This window comes from Protopterus annectens, chromosome 4.part0 (genome assembly GCF_019279795.1).
Source record: "Protopterus annectens isolate FY-2018-M chromosome 4.part0, PAN1.0, whole genome shotgun sequence".
Taxonomy (NCBI): Eukaryota; Metazoa; Chordata; order Ceratodontiformes; family Protopteridae; genus Protopterus; species Protopterus annectens.
In genome coordinates, this window is record NC_056733.1 from 1863688991 (window position 1) to 1863715888 (window position 26898).

At 42.0% G+C, this 26898-nt stretch overlaps 1 protein-coding gene across 2 annotated transcripts in view; it reads left to right on the top strand.

Moving 5' to 3' along the window:
* SPDL1 (spindle apparatus coiled-coil protein 1) overlaps nt 1-26898 on the top strand; it is a 1384944-nt gene that overhangs the window by 100651 nt on the left and 1257395 nt on the right. For both annotated transcript variants that reach the window (XM_044069534.1, XM_044069533.1), the window contains exon 2: nt 7874-8044. In XM_044069534.1, the coding sequence (XP_043925469.1) occupies nt 7883-8044 (162 nt within the window). In that variant the 5' untranslated portion in view covers nt 7874-7882. The remainder of the gene's footprint in view (nt 1-7873; nt 8045-26898) is intronic.

Here is a 26898-nt window from a genome sequence, read left to right on the forward strand (position 1 = left end):
CTCTACATAAAACAGCCACAGTTAAAAGGTTTGAAAATATTTAGTAAATAATAAGAACACAAGACAGTACGTACTTCACTGTGTTAGTCAAGAGTTCAGAGATCACAGGAAAATGTTTTTAAAAAAAATACAGTAGAAAAGTTCTGGCAATACAGAAAACAACTAGTTTGTTTGTTTAATTTAACTGTGGAGGCTGCCCACTAAAGTGTGCTAGCCTGTGTAACTAATTTATCACTGTTTCTGCACTTTCTGTGTGTTTCTACCAAAAAAACAAAAAAATAATCCTTGTTTTCCCGCCTTCTTCGACTAGTTTAGACCAGTTTACAGGCATTGCTGTATTCTGGGCTGTGGGTGTAGTTCCTGTGTTGTCCATTACCTTACTTGGATAGAAGGAAGTTTCTTTGCTCACCAGTGGGAGTGGGGAGCCTTGAGCAGCCTACCTGTCCTTGGGGAAGTGACCTCAGCACAAGAAGCTGTAGTAATTGGTTGTTTGGGACCATTTCCAGCTCTTTTGTAGTTCACTGTTTAAAATCCACGTTTGCATGGCTTTGCGCGGTCGTACGCATACGCAGCGCCGGTTAAACAAGTTTCTGGCTCCGCCAAGTCTGTTCTTCAAATTTTCCCTTAAGGAAGCTCTACTCTTAGTATAACCAGACTATTCACTGTATTGTAAGCCTAGCACTTGTTCTCAATACTTCTCTACTAAGTAAGCACTCTCGTACTAAGTAAAGCACTACATCTACTTACCACCCCTGTGAATACCCACTTCCCTTAAAGGTATACCACTCCCTTATACTGTTCTAGCATGTCGAGTGGTAGATTACTGGCGTCGTCTCCAGTTCAGCTGGTCAATCTGGGCATCTTGAGACAATGCTACAATTGTCTCATGTACACAGACAACCCTCTCCTCCTCCCAACAAACACAAATACATGTGAGAGATGCAACTATATAGCCAAACTGGAGGCTGAACTCAGGGCTGGCATGACCAGACAGGAGGAGATGGCAACCACACACACAAAAATCCCAGTCCCACATAGACCTACCACAACTGCAAACCCAAACACATAAAAACACAAAGACATACTCTGAGGCTCTAATAAAAAACTTACCAAAACAACAGAGGCTCCCAAAGCAGACATCCAAAAATCCACCACCTCAAAACAAAACACATGCAACACATACTTCAATAAATCAGTGTCGACCAATCGCAGCCCTTAAGGCCAAACACCTTGCCTGATACACTAGTAATAGGTGACTCCATAGTCAGACACACTGATGTCCCACTGACCAGGCTGAACAAGGAGAAGGTGACTGAGCTGTCTATCGGGAGCTAGGATCCGCCACATAACACATGCACTCAGGTCACTCCAAAGCAAGTACAAATATGACTCCGTCATTGTCCATGCTGGTGTGAATGACCTGAGACGTACCTCCCTGGACTACATGAAAAGAGACATAGAGGAGCTCTCAGATTATGTAACCCAGGCTGGTATGACCCTGACCCTGAGCAGCATCTTGCCCTCACCAAGATTGATACCACGATACAAAGACAAGATGATCAGCTTTAACAATTGGCTCAAGTACTGGTGTCATTCTAAGGGGATCCAGTGTCTGTCTGCCTAGGATGATATGTTGGACAAGCCACGCTGCTTCGCAAGGGATGGCTTACACCTGTCACCACTGGGCTTCCGGATATTGGCTAAGGCTCTTGCCACCCCCATAGTGCCTTTTTTTAGGCAAGGCTCAAAAGACAAACCCACCTCCTTAGAAAACAAAAATGGAAAAAAAACTAAGGGTAATGCTACTCAACGCCAGAAGTCTAAATCTCAAGATGCAGGCACTTGATGCACTCCTCAGCATGGAGAACATCAACGTCTGTGCAGTAACTGAAACCTGGTTCAAGGCTCCTGAGAGCACCCCAGCGCTACCAGGCTATACCTCGTATCATGCTTTTCGGCCCCAAAACCCGGGCCAAACCACAAAGGGAGGGGGTGTGTCCATATTCATAAAGGACACCCACACCTCCAGGTTAGTAGCAACACATGAAGCATCAGAGACCATACAGGTGCAAACCATAGGCAAAACTGCTATACAACTGGTAGCATGTTACAGACCACCCTCCCAATCTCAAGAACCCCACTCAGCCTTCCTGAAGACATTGGAGGATATGAATGTATCACAAAATACCATCATACTGGGAGACTTCAACTACCCAAACATAGATTGGGTACATTATTCTAGCCCTAATACCCTAGCCCAAAGGTTTCTGGAATTCATAAATTCAAATGCACTGGAACAACTAGTCACCTCTCCCACTAGGGGAGATAATATACTAGACCTGGTCATCACAATCATGGGGACAAAATGCTCCACAATTGAAGTATACCCCTCACTAGTGAGATCTGACCACAAACTAATCACCCTGGATATACATATCCCACCTCCACCCACAGCACAAAAGACCACAGTGAAAAACTTCTCAAAAGCAGACTTCACTCTTCTTAAGACTGAGATGGTATCCTTTAAGCCCACTGTGCCAGTGGATACCACATACCACAATGCCAAATCCTTCACAAATGCTTTCTATGGACATCTCCAAAAATGCATGGATCATGCAATCCCAAACAAATCCAAGTCCCTCTCCACCAAATGTAAGCGTCCTGTCTGGTGGACCTCCGCCATAAACAAATTGTATAACAAAAGAAGGAAGCTACTGCACATCAGAGTGCAATCCCATGAAGGGAAGACATCTCTGATCAACATTAGCCGAAAACTACGTTCTCTCATAAAAACATCCAAGGCAAACTTTGAGAGAAAAATCGCTAAGGACACTAAAGATAACCACAAAGAATTCTTCAGCTATGTTAGAAACCTGGGCGGAAACCCTCAGATATGCTCAGAGTTGGTTCACAACAACAAAAAATACACTGAACCCACAGACATTGCTAACATTCTGGCTGACAGGTTCAGTGCAAATTTCTCGCCTCCTTCACCCCCAAAAGAAGAAATACTTATCCCAGCTGAATGTAATCTCCCTGTCATCTCAGATGTCCAAGTGAGAACCGCCCTAAACAAAGCAAAAAACACAGCATCAATGGGACCTGACTGTATCCCGGGGTGCGTGTTAAGTGAACTCCAAGAGGAGCTAAACCCACACATAAAAATGCTATTTAACCTTAGCCTTACTTCGGGATATGTACCTGAACACTGGCGTACAGCAACAGTGGTCCCACTCCACAAGGGGGGTGCCTCTACAGACCCTGTACCGCCCCATAAGCTTGACTAGCCTGGTCTGCAAAGCTATGGAAAGAATCATTATGGAACTCCTAAACGGAGACATAGGGGGACCTACAGACACTTGACCCCACCCAGTTCGACTTTGTAAAGGGCAGATCCTGCCTTTTAAACCTGGTTGACTTTTTCGAAACCGTCACTAGAGCCATTGATGAGGGCAAAGCAGTCCATACAGCATACCTGGACTTGGCTAAGGCCTTCGACACAATACCCCACTCAGGCATCATAGATGAGCTAAACAGCTTAAAAGTAAACCCTTATGTCACTAGATGGGTTGTAAACTGGCTAAAGGACAGAACCCATAAAGTTAAAATCGCTGGAGCAATGCAAGACTCAAAGCCAGTCACAAGTGGTGTCCCACAGGGATCTGTCCTGGGACCCCTCTTGTTCGGCATTTATTTCTCAGATGTTAAAGCAAACATGGGAGGGCTGTGGCTGATAAAGTTCGCAGATGACTGCAAACTAGGCGCCATAGTCTATACACCAGCAGATACACACATCCTACAAAACGGCCTCACTGAAACGGACAACTGGTGCCGTAGTCACGGCCTTAAACTAAATGCTAAAAAATGTATAGTCATCCCTTTTGGAAAAAACAAAGTACCCACAAATTATCACATAGACAGCAACCCACTGAGTACTGAAAAAGTAATCTGAGACCTAGGGACCCAAGTAGACGGCGACCTCTCATTTGACACCCACGTTGCCAAAGTGGTTAGAAAAACATTCTACCTTGCACACCTCATCATGAAGGGTTTCACATCCAAAGACAAGGATGTCATTGTACCCCTATATTCCTCCCTCATCAGACCCATGATTGAGTACAATGCCCCATTTGGTATGTACCTCACCCGGCACTTGCAACAGCTGGAGAGACCACAAAAGTACCTCACCAAAAGGATTAAGGGTCTCCAACATATGTCTTATTCTGCCAGACTAAAGAAACTTCAGCTCTATTCAGTAGCATACCGCCTGCTCAGAGGTGATCTCTGCCTGACGTACAAGGCCATGTCCAATCAGGATCTGATGGACATGCTCCACCTCAAAAAATCCAAATCCATCAGGACCACGAGAGCTAAAGACTTAAACCTCGGCACAAGTATGAATAGGACATGCTGGAGGGATAGATTCATAACCCAGAGGCTTCCCATGCTTTGGAACAGGATCCCAGTTCGTATTAGGCAGAGCCCCTCACTGACTCTCTTCAAGAGAAATCTTGATGAGTGGATGGGAGATTGTAAGTTTACCCCAGGGGTCACATCTGTGTCACTGCTAGACAGGGGCACAGTAAACTAATTCTATTATATAAGGGGACCTTCACTGTGTCACTACTAGAAGAGAGGCACAGTATTCTAGATTTATTCTGTACATTTTTGTACCACTTCATGGGGTGGCAAAAGCCACATCACTATGGCTAGGCTTACAAATGCCCCAGGGCAGATAGACTAGTACTATACTATGAAACTATAATCTTCCTATTTCCTAGCTATTTCGAAGAGCAAACACAGTTCTAAAATAAACTTGCATATAGAGCAAAGCAGTGCTGGTGATATCCGTTCTAAAAACCAAATGCAAAATGCTCTGAGTTTTTCTGTCCTTAAATTTATACCACAATACTACTGACTCATTTCAGATTTTTTTTTCTCTGGTTCCCAGGCTAACAGAAACTCAAGAGTTTAGCAGCCCTTTTGATCTTTCACCTGGTTAGGAAGCTACAGCAATAAAAGACCTTATACGTGTAAATTCTAGCAATTAACTCTGATCTCAAAACAATAGCAAGAATTTTCATCCAGACATCTCTGCTCCGAGTTTTGAGATCAAACAATTGTATAATGCTTGACTTCTCAGCTTTCTTACAGCAGAGTGAACTTACATTTTTGCAGTTCAGCATCCAGTACAGTCTTTTCACATTTAAGAGAACAGGCCTGTGGCTTATTACTATTTACAAATGACAGAATTAAAAAAATTATATGTAGCTAGGCTGGCAGCCTTCACATATCTTCAAAGAAGCAATCGGACAGTTATTCTATCACTTCTGCCAGCTTTAAAGAAGTTGAATATTATGACCATTCAACATATGGAAGGAATCAAATATGTTTGTGCTTGTGTGCACACGTGCATACATACACACACACACATTCCTTTACATCGCAGATGAACTGTCCTAGACAAGAATTATGTTGTGGAACTTAATCAGCAATTTCAAAGAAGGTGATCGCAAACAAATGAAATACATGCCATTTCTGACCTAAAAGAACAAACTTTGCTTTTACATGTGGGGACAAACCCACCCATCCCTGAAATTAAATATACTAACGCTGCTGTCGCACAACTGGGAAGAAAAAGGATAACTGCAAAAATTATATTACAGGCGAACTAATGGAGTTCAGCTGTAATATAATTTTGGCTAATGCAACAACTGAAATTTACCACATCTCTATAAAAGATGAATGCGTGCTGCGACCAAATCGGCTGCAGCCACGTGTGTGTGTGTGTGTGTGTGTGTGTGTGTGTGTGTGTATGTGTGTGAATATCCATCCTCAACCCCTTTTTCCAATTTTGTGCATGGAGTCGGGTTGTCACTTTCAACAGTGATAATCATCTTGAGCCATGGTTTCACTGGTTGCTAGCCCTGCCACAGTACCACTTGCTTGCGCGCACACACTGTCACCTGTGGGCAATTTAGTGTCCAGTTCACCTACTGCATGTTTTTGGAATGTGGGAGCAAACTGGAGCACTTGGAGGGAATCCACGCAACTGCAGGAAGGACATGCAGACTCTGCACGGTAGACACCCCAGCCAAGAATCAGACTGGAGAACCTCTTGCTACGAGGCGACAATGCTAACCACTGCACTACCCTATAAATGTATATATGTATGCACATATATGTTAAAGATGTTTTTACTCTGCTCTGCTGAGCGGAGAACTCTAATACCATCCTAGAGCTGTTAAAAAAAAAAATGGTTCCTTCTTCCACTCAACATGTGCCAGTTTCTCTAACCAAACATAATCACTTTATTTAATCAATCAGATTACTTGCCAAGTAACCATATACCAGCTATAATGCAAAGAAAGTGGCACTAGTTGCTCTAATTCTGATGTATGTGACCAATGCTTGCCCAGTGCAGCATTATATACGTATAATACTTGTCCTCAGGCAAGTGTGCAAGAAGAGACTGAATAGAAATAAAGTTTGTAGTACAGTGACATTCAGTTCATTTCAAAATTCAGACTTTTCTAACGGCAATATATAATGCTCCTGTGTGTGTGTGTGTGTTTAGCTACTTGTTAACATTATACACTATGCAGTTGTTGCATAGCTTTTAAAGTATATCGTTCTAGACATCTTCAGACTAAAAAAAAAGTAAGCAGTTTGCCGCCGCATATCTGTACTTCATTGAAGCTTGTATGTTTGCAGTCTGTAGATTTTAGATGGCATGGTTCATTTATTAACAGTGTGGACTGAACAAGCTAGTGATGCAATTTGTGCATCTTTGTTTTCTCTTCTCTATAGTGCCTGTAGAGTTGGTGTATAAAAGTTAGGAGTAGGAAATGCAGTTAATCTCTGCAATGCACTTCCCTTAGAACTCTGAACAGAATCTAGCTCCAATAAAAAACTCAACTAGCTATAAATGGACCCGTAATTAGTTGCATGGTATGATAGCCCTCCTCTTAAAACGGTGTATTTTGATGCTGCCAACTGATTGCATTATTCCTCCTATTTTAATTGGGCTGTTTTAACTCTTCTGTTATCTCTTCCAATCCCATCCTGTTTCCACACTCAACATTTGCCTCTCAGTACTTCTGCCTTTTTAAACAGAGTAGCTTTCCTGTTTCGTGTACACTCCTGCATATTTACTTTCCCAATTTACTAAATGTATTCTGTATGGTCTTAAGTCACGGTGGTGGTGCTGCGGTAGCGTTGTCGCCTCACAGGAAGACGCTGTCCGGTTCGATTCTCAGCTAGAGCATCTTCTGCGTGGAGACATGCGTGAATGGGCATACCTTCATTGAAGGTTGTGCGTCAGGCCTGGCAAGCCGGTACGTAAAAATCAACTGCCAATCATTAGTGGACCGGAGTTCTGCTGTGGCGACCCCTAACCCGGAAAAGCCAAAAGACACAAACATTCTGTATGGTCTTAAGTGTCTCATGTCTGTTACTATACACACACAATTTGAAGTAGGCCATTATGTGATATACCAACAAAAGTATTTCCTTCATAACATATTTGTATTGTTTGTGAAGCTGTTTTTTGGAGTTCCAACAAAACTTGTATCCTAGATCACTGCAACTTGTGTAATGTGTTTTTGTTCTGTGCTATTTGTACTGCTTTTGTGGAGTGTTTTCCCTCGACGCTTTACTTTAAAAGGGGCTTTGGCTCATTCAGACAATTCTGGTAAACCTACATCATGTAATGAGGTATAACATTTTTTTCAGGTAATCGTAGGAGCATGGTAACCAGAAAAAAAAAAGTTTGTTTTTAGAAGAGGGTGTCCTTTAACTTAACGTGACTTAACTTCTAGCTGATGCAACTGTGACCTTAAGCTAGAAAAGCTAATGGAATTTTATTTTGCAGGCATAAAAAATGGACGAGTCTGAAGTTATTCAGAAACTCCGGTCTCAGCTCAAGGAAGCTGAAGAGGAACGTAAACGAGCTGCTGAACATGGATTGCAGCTACTGAACAGTCACAATGAACTGGAGAATCACTTGGATGAAATGCGGGCAGAACTTACAAACAATATTGAGGTAATTGCTGATAGTTTTCTTTGCAAATCATACCACTTCTCTTCTTAATAGTTTGATTTGAGCTGGGTTTTATTAATCCCATGTGGAACAGTGTAGTTTTCAGTGTTGCATGCAAAAAGACATTCTTCTGGCAGTATTTTTCATGTTGGAATGTCTGCTTGCCAAATTCCGTTATGATGTTACATTTTGAGTGCCCATTGAAAGTCCTGAGTGTTGTACTTCAGATCCTTTGAACAGGAAGAATTCAGGTGTGAATATGAGAAATAGATGATAATTCTGAGATTGATTTCCTGGAGTGTTCCCCTGTCCTGGATACAGCAATCTCGGAGTTGGTACATATGTTTGGGGTGCCAAGGCAAAGACCCCATACAGAAATGCTTTAAAGCTTTAATGGTGAGTTTGGAGGTCTGTTGCTGGAATCTCACCTTCATTTTCAAGTGTTGACATTTGTATTTGGTCTCACTGTTCCACGGTGGGATCTAAATTTTCCAGCTGTAGAAAATCTCTCGTTCACCCCAGTGTTTGATTTGCAACTTTGCTATACTTAATGTCCCCTGTATGTCCCTTTAAAAGCACCATTGACAAATGTTTGTTTTTTTTTTTTTTTTACCTTTTCTTGTTTTGAAATATTTGCTCACATAGTGGAGAAGTTTTCCACATTAAGTATTAGAAAACCTGTTTTACTGCAGAGTAGAGTGTTTATTTGTGAATGTTTGTTTATACTGAGTGTATTGATTTCCCCAATGAAGTGGCAGAGCTTGCTTCTGTCAAGAAGCACATGATTTGGAGCAATCGGATGTATAAGCTTCAAGAGGGATTAGCGGTGTCTGCCAAGTACTTGTAAGTATCTCATATGTGTAGCCAGTGCAATTAATCGCTTTTTCGTAAAGATATAGCATTAAGTGTGGATGAGGCCAGCAAAGTGCAACTAAAAATTCCATTCAAGAAAAACAAGAACATATGCACAGCAAATTTGTGAAGACATTAACATAATTACTACAACATAAATGCAAACAAAGGCACAGCTTGCTCAGAAGAAAATCACAAACTTCAGAAGCTTTTACAGTGTTAAGAAATATGATTTTGAAAGCGATACTTAATTGAATTTTTTTTTTAATTCACCTACATTTGGTAATTTAATACCTTCTCCCTTAAAGGAAAGCAGCAGTTCTAATCTGATAAAATCTGAGGTTTATGTTCCATAAGGTTGTATGGTTCATTTTTGAAATCCTGTGGCTGTTAGTGTTATTGCACTTAATATCATCCATATCTGTCCCAGTCTTAATCAAGAAGCTGCCCCTAGGAGCCATGCCATATATGTATATTTTCCAGGATAGTGATTAGTGTCAGCAGTTTGAGTCCATCTCCTTCAAGCTTGTTTCCATTGTAATTGGCCTGTAGTGCGGGATTAGAATGTATGGGAAGGTGATCTTTTCTTCCCACATCTCCTCAACATCTTGTTTTCTACTATCCCTAACATTTCCATATCCCTAGATTTATTTCCTCTTCCTTCATATTTCATATAGCTGTTGTACATTGGCCTGTGCGTCCCCACTTTCCTTGTTAAGCATCTTTTCCACCACTTGGTTATTGCCTGATAGGACACTGGACCCCTTATCCTCCTGTGTCTTATCACATGCATGTGTTGTGCTGATTTTTCCATTCTAGCAACCATTCCATAGACCTCACAGCCTTTGCCAACATCTGATTCTCACCAATGTTTTTCTCCATCTGTAAACATAACCAGAACTCTCTCACCAGAAGGTCCTAGGTTTTACCACAAGGCCACTGCACTGCCCGTACTCCAGAGGCAGATACTGGAAGGGTATGTTGAGGAGTTAGGCGTCCCTTCTTCCTGAAGTCTGATGCTAAATTTTTTTACTCTGTAGAAACTGGTACCAGAAACATAGCATTCCTCCTCATGGTGGACCCTCTTTTGTTGAGATTCTGTGGTTTAATCAGAGCAAAGCTAATTTCCATTAATGGACAATCTGCCATTGGGCTCGCAATAGAATACAGAGTCCTATGTCTGGAATCACAACCATTGTGTGGTGGTGTGTGTGAGATGTGCACAATGTATATTTGTGTATATACGTACATACAAACATTTGTATTTAAACATCAAACATTCACAGTACTGAAAATCAAGAGTGAAACTTAGATGAATATAAAATTGAAAATAAAAAATCTTTTTTTTTTTTCACCCCAGAGCATCTTGCTTCACTGTGCTCCCACATCCCTACTAATATATGCCAACAATAGCTGGGTAAGGGCAATTTCCCTTGCTGTGCTGCACTAAAGTCTCATACAAAATGCTGGTGACAAAAAACAGCATTGAAAACGTTTGCTCATATGAGCATTCGCTGTTACATTATGAAGAATCTTTTACTCATATCAGCATCGTTGTTTCAGACTACGTATAAAATAGGTCGATAGGCAAGTATTAGGCTAACTGAGCTTGCAGGCCATTTTAAGCTTGGCCAATTTTCTCAAAGTTGAGAATCGAACCTTGTATCTTGTGTCTCTGAGGTAAGCACATTAACCATTATGCCGACCCTGCAAAACATAAATGTGTTCATAGGTGTATTCCAGACTAATGACCACAAGGGCCCTTGTAGCCCTAGCCATGCAACCCAAATGTGACCCACCAGTTTGATTTATGTAGGAGGCGAATGTCCATCAGAGACAGGTGTCATACCAGGGCTGAATTTCCAAATACCTGTTCATTGGTGCAAGTTGCCATTGAATAGGAATAGGGAGGAACTCTGCTCCAAATGGATGGGGTAGAGTGTTCCAGAGAATGGGACTTCCTTGAGGAGCATATCAGTATCTCTAATATGTCCCATTTGTGTCTCAAGCAAAGTTTAGGTCTCTTAATCTAGTAGTTCTGATTCCTCCCACATCCCAAAGACATGCAGTAGGTGGATTGGACACTCTAAATTGGTCCTAGGTGTGAGTGTGTGCTTTCTATGGAAGGTTGGGTGGCTGGCTGGCAACTCAACACCGTAAAAATTCCACTGCCAATTATGAGCAGACAGATGATCCGCTGTGGCGGCCCCTAACCGGGAAAAGCCAAAAGAAGAAGTTCTGAGGCAGTTTATTTTGATAACCTGTTGCACATCTGGAAAACAGAGTCCAGGGATGCCTTGTACGCCAAACAAGGATCACCTCTCAGAAGTCTGTATGATACCAGGTAAAGAAAAAGGTCTTTGAGGTGATCAGCATCGGACATTGTGTTTACTCCCTGTATCTTTTATAACAAATCTTTGTGGATCTTCCTGTTGCTGTACATAAATGAGCATTGTACTCTTGAGTCTGCGGGCAGAGTACAGTGGAATGATTATCTCTATGGACCTAAATGATATGCTGTTGCTTATAAGTTGAGCAACCAAGAAAGTTTTATTTATTTATTTTTAACTACCATCTGCAGAAGTTCCCAGATCCCTGACTTAATCGGCTTTTACTTTAGTTACCCAGGGTGGCTGACTTCCCAAAAAGGTACTAGAATTAATTTCTGGATATTGAGTTTTAAACTATGACTTTGGCACAAAGTATTTGTGTTGGATCTTACTGAGGGGTGTTCTCAACTTGGATTCAGTGACTGCTTACAGTTTGCAATCCTCTTGAAATTTGTTATCCAGTGGCTGTTGACATTGGTTTTGACATGCGAGAGGTAGATGCTAAAGAGGAGTGGACCTTGCACTTAGCCCTTGGGGATGCAACTGGTGACCGGCCTCTTGATGGCAGTGGCTTTACTGATTCTAATCTCCTATTGGGTCCTATCAGTGAGCCACCTAGCTGCTCAGCGTGCTGTAAAGAGGCTTGTACCTAGTTCCATAAGTTTGACTATGCCAGAGTTGGGGTATTGTATTAAATGCTTTAGCCAGATCTTAGGTTGGCAGTATGCAGTTTCCCCTCATTCATTGCCTTGGTGACCTTTTCAAAGAAGTCTTGCAGATCAAGTAAGCATGACCTTCCTTTGACAAAGCCAAACGGGAATGGATCCAGTGTCTGGGTATCTCCTGTGTCCTTGTTGATGAGTTCCATAATTCTTTCCATGGCTTTGAAAGTAAGACTAGTCAGATTGAGTTTGTACTTTCCAGGAACTGCTGAAGGTCCTCCCTTATGAAGGGGGAGGGGGGGGTTGGTGACTGTTGCAGTCTGTGGCACAAAGCCTGTTTTAAGACTGTGTATTTAAATGGCTCTTGGGGTTCTGGTAAGTTATATTTTAGACTGTTCATTAGACATCCTTGGATGTTACTGGGGCCCCCCCTGAGGCTGTGTTCTTGGCTTTAGTGAGTGCCGCCAGTACATTTTCCTAGTTATAGTTTAAGGGGTTATGTTTTGAGGGTATTTGTTGTGGGATGGTTGGGGTGAGAGGGGGGAAAAGCTGAAACGGAATTTGCCTAACAGGTTCGCTGTATTGTCAAACTCTTTGAAGCACCATTAAACATCAGTTTAGCATAGTGCTTTGTGCTGCCCTTGGGGTTTCTGACATAGCTGAAGAGGGCCTTATAGTTATTTTTCACCTGGGAGGCTATCTTAACTTGAAAGTTGTCTTTACTTGACTTAGTTAGCCCTTTCGGTTGACTTTTTATTTTGCCATAATTTTTTCCCCCTTTTTGTTTTTCTTGTTTAAGATTCTCTGGGGCTAGTCCTGGGCTTGCTTCTAGCAGGTACAGTAGCCTTTGTGTAGCCATTGACATGGTTGTCCAGAGTTTGAGAGCAATTCAGCACAGGCTGCTGTATTTGGGTTTGGAGGGGCATTTCATAGGTAAGTATTAGGCTCACTGCAATTGCGGGCCATTTTAAGCCCTGGCTGGTTTCTTTTTTTTCTCAAAATAGCCTATCCTATCCCATTTGGTTATAGATGGGCCTTATCCATCTTAGTTGATTTTAATTTATATATTATCTTAGTAAGAATAACTGGGATCATATTGTAGATAATTTGAGGGGACCCATGCATGAGATAAAACATTTAGTAGCTGTGTCTGTCCTGTAGCAGTACAGGGGGCAGTTCAGCGGTAAATTTTCTGTTTTCCATCCATAGATCTAAGTTCATCCAGAAAATGGACAGTGATGCACTTTGTTTTATGTGAATGGGAGTCTGCCACAGCAGTGGTATCTTCTGTGAAATGTACCTGTCCCTCCAAACAGTTCTGTTGATGCAAAAGAGGTTTGGATCCCTAGACCAAGTATTTCTGATGTCATTTGACTTACTGATATGCAGTACGTCCATCAGAAATGGGTTTGAGGATGCTTAATATGCCAGACATAGGTCACTTTCTGGCAGTCTGTAGGATAGCGAGTGCAGTGACAGTGCTATGAGAAGGTCAATATAGGACATGCCATTTAAGCCTTGTATCCTTTGATATCTCTGTGGGCATTGCAGTCGTTGCATGTGTCTGCATATTCGATGATTAGCCTAACAAAGGCTGAGTAAAGGGGGCAGTTGCATCCCTAGATCTAACCACAATCTCTGTTTATAAGTTGTGTAGTGTAAAATTTTCTTACAGCAATAGGCACATGTTTGTCAAAGTTAGGTCACTGTCCAGATAAGCTCCCAAATCCTGAATAACCGGGTTAGCTCTTAAGGGCATAGTGTGGTAATTCCTTGGGGTAGTTGACTTCCAAAGGACACAGTAATGCATATTTTATTTAGTTTCAGACCTCAATTTTGACGTCCTTTTATTTGAGACAAAACTTCCTGCAGGATAGATAACTCCTTTGGGGATTCAGTGACTGCTCTTAACTTACTGCCATCTGTAAACTTAGTCAGCTGGAGCCCTGTGGTACTGGCTTTTACTTTAGAAAAGTATATGCCAAATAGAGGTCCCAGCACAGAACCCTGGGGTACTCCATTGGTGACTCTTCTCTTTGTCAAGGTAACTTCCCCTAACTTTACTATCTGTGTCCTATCTGAGAGCCAGTTGGCAATCCAGATGGTGACCTTGGGGTTTATATTGCTTTTCTACTATGCCTGAGTGTGGAATTACCAAACGCTTTACTCTGGTCGTGGTATGGGGTGTATAATTTTGCCTTCATCCATTGCTTTAGTGGCATTTTCAAAAAATTCCACCAGACTGAGTAAGCGTGACTTGCCCTTCCTGAATTCAGACTGAGAACAGTCCAGTGTTTGGAGATGTTCTTCATCTCACATTGCTGCAGTCCTTACACTTGGGTAGTCCGCTGTCCTCGGTTGGCCCGAATATCAAAGTATAAGGCTGACGTCGGTCAAGGCGCATTTGACTGACATCAGGATGTCAGGGTACAAATGCGCATGACCGACGTCATATCCTCAGTCTTTTTTGCCGCATGGTCCGATGCAGAAGCAGCGTTGCAAGTGCCGGTTGGCGTTCTGAAATTGTTCGGTTTCGGAGTTTCAGACCGAGTCAAAGTTGGCTAAGTACCCCGTTGGGGAATATTTTGTTTTTTCTTGCCTCCGTGGTTTACCGGATGTCAGAAAAAGTGAATAATTGTATTTCTTGTGGGAAACAGATACCGCATAGAGACTACCATACTTTGTGTATTCCTTGTTTAGGGCCTGAGCACGATGTTGTTGGGTGTCGCTCTTGTGCTAGATTCAATAAGCGCACTATAAAGAGAAGATTAGATTGTGTCAGGTTAGTCTTCGGGAAGCGGTGCAATTATAAAATGCCGTCGGATGCTCCGGCGCCGCTTCTTCAAGAAGCGCAAGGACAAAGCAGTTAAGCCTAGGCTAGAAGAACCGTCCGTCGGACGCGGTTCTTTAGAGGTGTCGGTGGAGCGGTGGTTCCACCGGAGGTTTCTTTGGGATCCCAGGGAGACTTTGTTATTGCAGGATGTGGCCTCTCAGGAGGCAGGTCAGGCTGATGGGGCTTCTCAGGTTACTATACTCCCTCCCTGCCTAGGGTGGTTAGGCCCTCTCCTTCTGTTTCCAAGGCCTCTCCCAGAGGCAGGCCAGGTTTAGCTTCAGTTGGTGTCACCCCTAGTTCTTCAGGAACTGTGCCCAAGAAGCATATGCTTAAAATGGCAGAAGATTTGATTACTTTGATTAGGGGTTCTTTGCCCCCTCCTGATAAAAGACCTAGGGTGGAGCCTGAGCTAGGGAGTTTTGAGCAGGCTTCGGATGTTTCAGAGTCTTGACTGAAGACTTGCAGGAGTACTCTCCTTATTCTGATTCTGATGTGGATGATTCTACTCCTTCTGCTTCTCCTCCTGAGGATTTTTCTTTTTCAGAAACTCTTCATTCCATGAGGGAGCATTTTAAGTGGGAAGGTCAGGACTTCTCTGATTCCAGGAAAAGGCTTAGGGAATTTTTGTTCTTACCCCAGCATAGGCCTTTGGCTATACCTCCTGTTTTGGATGTAGTGGAAGATGTTTTTACAGAGGCTTCTCTTAATCCTGATTCTTTGCCTCCTGCTCCTGTTAAACCGGATAGGTATTGCAGGGTGCCTGAAGCTCATAAGTATCTTTTTAAGAGTCCTAGGGCAGACCCAGAAACTGTTAGCCAGGGGCCTAAAGGTGTTAAGGCTTCTGTTGTCAAGAATCCAGTTCCTACAGATAGAGGCCAGGGCCTTGGATAGATGGGGAAAGAAAGTTTATACTTCCACTCTAGCTATGAGGGCTTTGAATTGCCAGTTTCACATGTTGAAATACCAAAACTATCTCCTTTCACAATTGAAGTCTAAGGTTGATGCTCTGGCGGAAGGTATTGATTGTAAAGAGTTACAAGATTTAGTACATGTTTCTGAACAGGTGGGTAAGCATTCTTTGCAATGTGGTTTTGATGCTGTACAGGCCTCGTCTAGGGTGGCTGCCACTGGGTCAGTTCTTCGCAGGCACGCCTGGTTGAGGGATCAGAATTTATCTGACCATGTTAAAACAAGGATTTTACAATCTGATGTGTTGTTTGGTTCTCCTGTTGAGGCAGTTTTAAAGAAAATGGAAGACAAGGCTAAGTCTATGCAGACTGTTAAAGATTTTTTGCAGGTTCAGCCTCCAAAGTTTAGTAGAAATTGGCCTACTAAGGGGTGGACGTATCCTTCTTATGATTCCCAGTCTAGGGGTAGATCTAGACGTGGTAGGGGCAGAGCTCAGGGCTCTTTCAGGCCTAGAACAGGGAGTTCTCCTGCACAGTCTTCGGGTGAGGGCAGGGGTCAGTCCTTTCGTAAACAGACCCAATGACCTACCTTTTCAGCTGCCAGAGCCTTCTCGTCTGGCAGCACCTTTGGGAGGAAGGTTGGCACTTTTCAAAGAAAATTGGAGTTTAATTACCCAAGACAGATGGGTATTGGATATCATACACCACGGTTACAGGTTTTATTTCCATACCTTGCCTCCTTTCAAAGGCATGCCAGACGTTCCTCCTCAACAAAGAATAGAGGCTCACAAGCAAATTTCTCTGTTACTCCAAATAGGGGCCATACAGCCGGTCCCTATGCCAGAAGTGGGCCTAGGATTTTATTCTCGCCTGTTCCTAGTACCAAAGAAGGGGAACACGTGGAGACCAATTTTGGATTTATCTATCCTCAACACTTATCTGGACATTCCCAAGTTCAAAATGTTGACGTTACAGCAGCTTTTACCTCTGCTGGGCAAAGATCATTGGATGGTAACTTTGGATCTCAAGGAGGCTTACCTTCATGTTCCTATCAGACTAAGTTGCAGGAAGTATCTGCGTTTTCGAGCTGGGACTTCTCACTATCAGTTCTCTGCATTGCCCTTTGGCTTATCTACTGCGCCCAGAGTGTTCACGAAAGTTCTGGCTCCAGTGATAGCTTTCTTCAGGCTAAAAGGAATACAGATCTATCCTTATTTGGACGATTGCCTGATTCTGGATCAAGGAAGGGACGAGCTTCTTCATCATTTGGAATATGTGATAGCAGTGCTAAGATGCCTGGGGTATTCTGTGAGTCTAGTACCCTCTCAGGACATGTGCTTTCTGGGTGTAAGACTGAATACAGCATCCCAGATGGCCTTTTGACCCCGGACAAACAAAAGAATCTTTCCCTTTACTTCCATCAACTATCTCATCAGTCCGGGCTGACTGCAAGGACAGTCCTTCAAGCCTTAGGGTTCATGGCATCTTGTATTCTGGTGCTTCCCAATGCCAAACTGCATATGAGGAAGCTACAATGGTATCTCAAAATGTATGGACACAGCACTGCCAGGATCTGGACACTGTCATTCAAATAATACCTTGCATTCAAAAGGAATTTTTGTGGTGGGCTCATGAATGTCACCTAAACAAGGGACTCTCTGTGACCCGGCCAGAGGCGAGTCAGATTTTAACGACAGATGCCTCAGACACAGCTTGGGGAGCTCATCTAAATGGAAAGTGGATACAAGACAAGTGGCCTGCCAGACTACAACATCTACATATCAACTTGAAGGAGATGTTAGCAGTCCAGTTTGCATTAATAGCTTTCAAGGATTTACTTCTTCCAGGGCAGGTGTTGATTCAAACAGACAACACAACTGTCATGTGGTACATCAACAAGCAAGGGGGAACACATTCTTATCCTCTATGCAGGCAAGCAATGATTTTGTGGGAGACTGCTCTCAGTTTACAGCTCAATCTTCAGGCAAGGTTTCTGCCGGGAGTACAGAACTCCTTAGCAGATGTGTTGAGCAGGCGAATTATGGATCCCCACGAGTGGAAATTGGATCCTCATGTATTTCAGAAATTGACAGTGTCATGGGGAACTCCAGACATAGATCTGTTCGCTTCTCCACTAAACCATCAGCTGCCAAAGTTTTGCACGAAAAGGTTTCATCCCACAGCTTGGAAAGTGGATGCTCTTTCTTTCAATTGGAGCAATCTTCATGTGTATGCCTTTCCACCTCTGCCTCTCCTTCCAAAGGTACTTCTAAAGGTCAGACAGGACAAGCCAAGGATGATTTTAATAGCTCCAGATTGGCCTCGACAGCACTGGTGCCCATTACTGAGGAGCCTGGTACGGAAGCCTCCATGGCCTTTGCCTTCGATTCCACACCTGTTGTCTCAGGAGGACAGTCATTTGATCAATGTCAAGCTTCACTCTCTGCACCTAACAGCCTGGCATATTCTGTTTTGAACCATAGTGGGCCTCCACTTCCACAGCAAGTTTTGAATGTTATTTTGGAAGCTAGAAGGCCTAGTACAAGGAAAGTGTACGCAGATAAATGGAAGAGATTTTTATTTTGGAGTGCAGCAAAGGATTTTGATGTTTCTGAGCCTAATTTAAGTGTGGCTCTTCAATATCTTACTGAGTTATTGGACAAAGGTTTGTCCTTCTCTTCTATTAAGGTTCATGCTGCAGCAATTTCGGCTCACTATGATTGTGACCCACCATTGTTTTCTCATCCTTTGTTCAAGCAATTTCTTAGAGGGCAAAGAATATAAGACCCCACGAAGAGCTCCTACTCCTGCTTGGGATCTCAATTTTGTGTTGGAGAAACTCACTCTACAACCTTTTGAGCCTGCAGCTACTGCTGAATTAAAGTTTTTGTCATGGAAGACTGCCTTTTTGTTGGCTATTACCTCTGCAAGAAGGGTTTCTGAGTTGCAGGCCCTTATGGCGGTTGAACCTTTCTTAATTTTTCATAAGGATAGGGTATCTTTACGTACTAATCCTTCCTTTATGCCTAAAGTGGTTTCTAGTGTGGCTTTAAACCAAACTATTCATTTGCCTACTTTTTATGCAAATCCCCAAAATAAAGGGGAAAAGATTTTGCACACTTTAGATGTACACAGGCAGTTGCGATATTATTTGGACAGAACTAAAGGGTTCAGGCAGTCTCAGCAGTTATTTGTTTCTTTTGCTTTGAGTTCCCAGGGCAAGCCTGTGTCAAAACAAACTATTTCTAAGTGGATTGGGTTTTGCATTGCTTTCTGTTATTCCCATCATGGCAAGGAGATTCCAGCTGGGATTAGGCCTCATTCCACTAGGGCTTCTGCCACTTCAACAGCTTTTTTGAGGGGGGTGGCAACTAAGGATATTTTGGAGGCAGCTACTTGGAGTTCAGTGCATACTTTCTCTAGGCATTATCACCTTCCACTGTACTCTAAATCCAGGGCTGGTTTTGCCACTGCTGTTTTGCAGGGCATTTTGGCAGCTCCTGCTTCATTATAGTTTGGCCATCCTCCCTTACCTCTGCTTTGGGATTCTACCCAAGTGTAAGGACTGCAGCAATGTGAGATGAAGAACATAGTACAGTTTTGTACCTACCATAAATGTAGATGTTCGAAGATCCACATTGCTGCAGTCCAATTTACCCTTCCTCCTTCCCCTCTGTAGTTTGAGGCGGTTGTGTGGGTTGGGTTGTCAATATGAGGTATATTGTATATTTTGTATATATTGTACATATTTTTAACTTTAGGATGGTTGGTTGTTTGGTTGTTGTCTTTGGATTTTGACCTTTATTTTTAGGGTCTTCTGACATCTGGGGCAAGAAAAGACTGAGGATATGACGTCGGTCATGCGCATTTGTACCCTGACGTCCTGATGTCAGTCAAATGCGCCTTGACCGACGTCAGCCTTATACTTTGATATTCGGGCCGACCGAGGACAGCGGACTACCCAAGTGTAAGGACTGCAGCAATGTGGATCTTCGAACATCTACATTTATGGTAGGTACAAAACTGTACTATTCCCTGTGTCCTGATTGATTAATTCCGTAAGTCTTTCCATGGCTTTGCATATGAGGCTGGTCAGACTTAAGGATCTCTTGCCTGGGTTTGTGGCATGTCCTCCCTTATTCAGGGGAAGGGATGTAGCTGTTTTCAATTTGCTTGGTACAAAACCTATATGGAGGCTGAGATTGAAAAGTGTTACGGGTGTGTGGCTAAATTTTGCTTTGTTATTTAAGATGCATCCAGGAGTATTGTCAGGAGCCATTGTTGCAGTATTTTTAGCTTTTTATTGTACTTTTAGGACTTGGTCTTGTGTTTGATAGCTGGAGATGAGATGGTTTCAGGTTTATCTTGTGGGACAGACAGAGGGGAGAGAGGGGTGAAGTTGGAGATAAATTTATTGGCCAGTAAGCTTACTGTATCTTTACCCTCAGTATATGTAACGTCAGCTGAGCGCCTTTCTGCATTGTGCTTTTGAAATTACGAACATAACTTTAAAAAAAAGCCTGGTGTTTGTCTTGGCTTGGGTAGCTATTTTAACCTCAGTCTTGAGTTTGGATTTTCTTAAGCTCCAGAGTTTTTCAATGATAAGGGCTCTAACATTTCGGGGAACTGGTCGTCTTACTTTTGGTCAAAATTCTTTCTTTTTATTATAAAGCTTGTTGATGATATGGTTCCACCATGTGTGTTTCTAGGGTTTGCCCTTCACTACTTCTACAGTGTGTAGAGCTGCATCTGTCCACTGTGTTATATGCTGGTAAAAGTGCGGTGGTATACATTTGTGTGTTTTTTTGTGTGTGTACCTGGTCTGCAGTAAACTACATTTTATGAAGAGACTGCTGTAGCCTGAGTTATTAATGTGAAGACCTGCTGTGCACTGCCTGGAGTATTGTTTGGATATTAGTGACTTGTTTTTGTGCTCAGCACCAGTGGTCGTTAAGTGGCAGTTATAGTGTGTGTGTGTGTGTGTGTGTGTGTGTGTGTATGTATGTGTATATATATGTATGTGTATATATATATATATATATATATATATATATATATATATATATATATTGTGTTCTTTATGTGATATACATGTGTATGTGTATTTTTTATTTGTGTACTGCATATTATACATCTATGTATGTATGTGTACATACAATATCTACATATGTGTCTATGTATATGTAAAGGAGAGATGTCTGTAGATATCTGTATATAGAGCTAGATCCAGATCTGCTGACTTAGATATTGATGTGTCTGTCTTTGGTAAAAAGCTAAAATACATTGTTTTTTGCATGTGGAGGGAAGGTTTCACTTACCAGCATGGGTGATCTGTCCTCACCCTTAATTGTTGCCTTCAAGGTTGCAAAAGCTCTGAGAAAAGAACCGTGTAGTTAAAACTGGAAAAAAATTGCCCTTTATCTTTAGTGTAGAGTAGCCCAGCTTTGGATATGCCATTCATCATTCAAGTAGTGCAGGGTCAACATTACAAGTCTGTCCTTAAGATGTTCACTAAGTTATGTGCTGACAAAATAGGACTTGACAAATTGGTATATTCACTCCCTCGTCTAAATGAATGATGAAAAGTATTCAGGATTCTGGACCAGGCTGCATGGGAAGTGTTTTCCTGTTGCTATTTAGAATATGCTGAAGACAAGTTACTGGCATGTCCTTTATTGTAGCTCCTGCTCATCAAAAGATGGACAGAATCCCAGAGTTTGCAATGCTAGTGGATGCTTCTAAACCAGACCCCACATTTGTAGTGGCTACGTTGAACTGCAGCCCCTCATCTAAATCAGTGTGGCACATACCACCTCAGTGTGGAGGGCTCTAGGGTTGGGAGGATGGCCTAATGGTTAAGGTGTTTGCCTTATAAACACAAGGTACAGGGTTTGAATCTCACAGGAGATAATTGGCTAGGCTTAAAATGGCTCGCAAGGGCAGTTAGCCTAGTATTAATCTATGAAACCCATTTTAGGAAACTTGTGCGTGTTCATACCCTCCACATTGAGGTATTTGTATTTCACGAACAAGGTTTATTTTCAGAGAGGTGTCTTGGACACGAGATCTGAAATGTTGAACTGAGGGTGACTTGAGGCATTCTCTTAAGCCTCAAGTAGCTACTGGATTTATAGTAACTCCTTGCTAAAAATCACTTAACTTTACTGATTGGTAAGCAGAGCAGAAGGCCTCTGACAATGCCATCTGCTTGCATTACTGGTTGCAGATTTATTGAATATGTAAAGCCTTCCGCCATGAACTGCTGTTTAAAAGACTTGCCGTTTGCCCCTTTTGGAAGTCTAGGCAAGATTTGTCTACTGAGGTACTTTGTCTCCTTTTTTTTTAATTTCTCCAAATCTTATGAGTTTCTAATACCATGGCGAGAATGGACCCCATTCCAAAGTCGAAGTACAATTTAAAGTTCATGAAATTAGTATTGTTTCAATCTTTAACAAAAATAACAAAAAGTGCTTTTCACAGCACCCACAATGTGCCCAGTAATGAATCCTACAATTTGTGTGGAGTTGCATGTATTGATAGCATAACAAAGTATGATTATGATTGTAATTATTTTTATAAGACCTGTTGCCTCTACTACTACTACTGGAACTGTCTAGGTATCCTTCTTCCACACTGCCCTCGTTTCTGCCTGCATATCCTGGTGTGTTATGACTGTTTCTCTCTGTACGCAAGACACTGTAGTCACTGGGTGTTGCAATTTTAATAATCAATGCTACTTTTGTCTTTTCATAGATTATTATTATTTCTGGTTTTCTCGCGTCTGTTTTTTGAACTGTTGGTAGTGGGTGATCCCATGTGATGGTGCTATAAACTTCATCATTTTCTATGATGCTTTGTGGCCTCTGTTTCCAATGTTTTTCAGCCATTTCAATACCATAATGTTTGCGTAGTCAGAATGCAACAGTCTTGCCACATTATTATGCCTTTCAGTGTGCAGTCCTTCTGCAAAAAGTAGATCACAACCAGCTACAAGATTTGCGACAGTTTCCAGTTCTCTGTTAAATCTACATTTATCAGTTTCTCCCACATGTTCAATGGACTTTGTAAACCGACGTATACGTAGTCTATTATCTTGGGCTGCCAATATTAACCTTGCATCTTTTGTTTTAAATTTAACTCTCCTTAACCATTCCTGCGTCTGATCCTGATCAACATAAGGTTATTCCAAGAGTTACTTTTAGTTGCAGCTATATTTATGCATTTTCTTCATTTCTTGCCTTCTCATCTGATCCTTCACTTTATATTCTTTTTGTTTTTCAGTTGCTGCCTGATTAAATTTTTTTTTTTAATCTACTTCTGGTTTGATTTCCATTCCCACTTGACGCCAATTTGTTTCTGCTAAACTAAGCAGGGAAGTCATCTTAGACTTTTTCTCCTCATGTTTAAGAACTTTCACTACATTGGGTTTTGTGAAGTCAACTGATGTGTGCAGTCCAGTCCCACAATTACAGCTCCTGTACATGTAATCAGTTTCAAGGAGGCCCATACCCCTTTCAGATTGGGAGTATATAATCTTGGTGTGCACCGATATATAAATCATTTGAGCATGAAACATCCTGGTTTTACTGTCTACCCTGTTCAACATGTTTTGGGGCCAATCAGTCACTCCAAAGCTGTAAGTTAAGATAGGAAGAGCAAATTGTTTTTTAGCTTGAACTTTATTCCTAGATGTAAGTGCTGTTTTTAGTATTAATTTAAGCCTTCTAAAATATTTCTCGAGTTTTATTTGCATTTATTCAGGTTTTATTTTTGGTCCTTTATTAATTCCCAAATATTTATACATGCCATCTTGCTAAAGTTCTTTTGTATCCCATTCCTGTCCCAAACTGATGTTTTCTTGGTGCTGCAACTTTCTTCTTTAAAGGTTGCTTTTGCACATTTATCAAGACCAGATGACATCCTTGTATCATCTGAAAAAGTTTTAACCACTTGCAGTTGTGCTGTCAGTTCCTTTTCTGATTAACTAACTATACAGTTTTAAATTATCCACAAAAAGGTGAGAGATCTCTACACTTCGCTGTTTTCTAGGAGCCAAATTATAACCATGGCCTAAGGTGTTAAGTAGACATCTTAATGGGTTAAGGGCAAGACAGAATAGCAGCAGTGACCGGGAGTCGCCCTGAAATATCCCCCTTTGAATTTTTATCCCTGGAATAGTAACTTATCCTTTATCATGGCTTAATTGCAAAGTGGTCTGACATTGTTTTATTGTTGCTGCAATGTAAGCTATCAATGTAGGATGTAGCTTTACATTTTTAAGTACACTCTTGTCCATGAATGTGGGATACTGTCAGATGATTTTTTTTGTAGTCAATCCATACTGTACATGGATTCTTCCCCTTTTTACAGTTCTCCATTATGACTTTATTAAACAACAAATGATCCCTTGTTCCATACGCCTTTCTTTTATTACCCTTTTGTTCTACTGCCATGATTGAGTTTTCTTCTAAATGACTATAAACTGTCTCCCAAATACCTTTTTAGATGATGCAGGACAACCAAGGCCTGACTTCTGCCATTACTGCTGCTTATGGACTTACTGGGGGTGGGGGCATGCAAAAGTGATGCGCATAGTACAGATGCCTTCAGCAAGACAAAGGCACTTGGTCACTCGTGTATCTCCTTAATGTTGTATAAACCATGTAAAAATTAGTCTCATAGGCTCCCAAGCCCCCCTTCCAAATGTTGAAGCCTTTCTTCAGTCAAACATAATGCTACTCTGTGTAGTATATCAGCAGACATGAGGAATGGGCTATTACTTTCTATAAAAACACAGAGGCCATGTTTCTTTGGGAATTGGCACTGGACGACAGTCCCTTTCAGCAGTCAAAATTCCAGGCAGAATTGGTTCTTTTTATAACCTTTCAGTAGGGACTATTCTCTTTCAAGGCTATTTGTGTTTTTATTGGAGAATTCCTGGGTTTTTCACTTTAAAGACTGCATTTACAAGAATTACTTCTCTCTCCAACCCCGGGTTATAGTAGAGATGTCTTTACACACCTGTGCTCAAGTGATTTTTAAAAGTTTACTCATATTACCCCTCGCTCCATGTGTACTAACTTAAAGTTCAGCTCGTATCTGCTCATTTAACCTGTTAACTGCAGGTAATAAGTTACCTCATCACCCTTGAGAGTGGCCAGAACAGTGGGAGCCAGAGGTATGTTTAATCTGTAAGAAGAATGTTTCGTTAAAAAAAATCCCTCAGTTATGCTCTCAGTTCTGGAAAAATAAAAACTTGATATGCCTTTCTGGTTTAAGAAAGGTTCTGAATGTTTTAAGCACAATTCCGTGCTCTTAGATTCTAGTTCTGCTCTAGAACATTATAGCATCTACCTCAGCGCAGCATCCAAAACATTTTCTCAGCTTTAAACCTTTAAGTGCTGTTATGTTCCTCACTGCAGCACAAATGCATGCACACACACACAAAGGGTATAGAAAAGTTAAGTGACCAATTGCTTTTAAAGCGTGGCTGTTTATCAGACAGTACTTCTGCCCATTGGTTGGCTGGCTGCTAAGTGTTTTATGGTTTTCAGTGCTTTAAAGCTTCTTGTACTCCTCACTTATTTTAATATGTAAAACTGGTAGTGCATAGAGTAGTTAAAGCTCCACCTGCATCAAAGGAGGTGTATTGGCTTAATTGGCATTGTTATGCATTGTGCATTGCACCTTGACTGTACTTGGGTGATAGAATCTGATAACCTGAAGTTCTTTTTGCATAGTGAATGCAGTGCATTTCTTAACATTTCAATTTGCTTGCATGCTGTCTCTAAAACAGACATGATGTTTATCGTGTTTCACTGTTGCAGTCATTACACTTGGGTTATCCTGCTGGCAGGCTGCCCGCAGTCAGCCTGAATTCCAAAGTCCTGGTCTGGCGACGGTTGCTGTCGCCTCTTCCCTGATGTCAGTGCGCCAGGGGTATAAAAGATGCAGCAGACGCCATTTTCTTCAGTCTTTCTTGCCGTGCGGTGCCCGAAGCAAAAGCAGTTCGCAAGTGCCGGTCGGCCGACTCCTGAGATTTTCGAAATCGAATTTCAGATCCGAAGTCTTCAATAAAGCTAAGTACCCTGTTGGGGAAACTTTTTTTCTTGCTCCAGACCGATGTCAGAAAAAGTTAACAATTGTATTTCTTGTGGGAAGCAAATACCTCATAAGGATTTTCATTCTTGCTGTATTCCTTGCCTAGGCCCTGACCACGACGTTGCTAGTTGTTGGTTTTGTGCTAGATTTAAGCAATGCACTATTAAGTGTCTATACAATTTTGCTTTTCATTATTTTGGCAGAAGGTTTAACTATATAATGCCGTCGGAACAACCAACGACCGGAATTCATAAAAAACGCAAGGATAAAGACAAGGACAAGCATCTGAGGTCCAAAACCGACGAAGCCTCTTCTAGGCCGGTCGCCGGTGCTCAGTGAGGTGCTTTCGCAGCCCCTGACTCCCGCTACCTCAGAGCCACAGGCTGCCTCAGACTCCCACGTGGAGACAGCTAGGCCTCTGGATACTCCAGGTATTGGCCCTTCGGAAATTAATCCCTCAGATGGGTCCAGAGCCGCTGAGCAGGCATCGGCTTCTGAGGGTGTCTTCAGACCTACACAACTTTTATATAAAGCCTACTTCAGCATCCAAGACAAAGTCTAAAACAGTTTTAAAGACAAGGAAACCAGTACAGCATTCTCCAGGGCAGACTTTTATGCATAAGAAACAGATGCTCAAAATGGCCGAAGACCTAATTACTTTGATCAGAGGTTCCCATCCCCCTCATAAGAGGCCTAGGCAAGACACTGAATATGATCAGGTTTCCATTTCCTCTGATTCCTCTTCTGAACAGGGATATTATGTTACTCCCTATGAGGATTCTGATGCTGAAGATTCAATTCCTTCAGCTTCTCCTCCTGAGAACTATTCATTTAGGGAAACCCTGCATACCATGAGGGAGCATTTCCACTGGGAGAGCCAAGATTATTCCGATTCTAAGAAAAGACTTGGAGACTTTCTTTTACTTACTCAGCACAGACCTCTTGCAATTCCTCGTGTTCTAGACATAGTAGATGATGTATTTCAGAGTCCGACCTGTCTCCAGACTCTTTACCTCCTGCTCCAGTTAAGCCAGACAGGTACTACAGGGTTCCGGACTCCCATAAATTTCTTTACAAAAACCCTGCTGCTGCTGACCCAGAAACTATCTCACAGGGTCCCAAAGGGGTCAAGGCTGCTCCTGCTAAAAACCCTGTTCCCTCAGAGATTCTA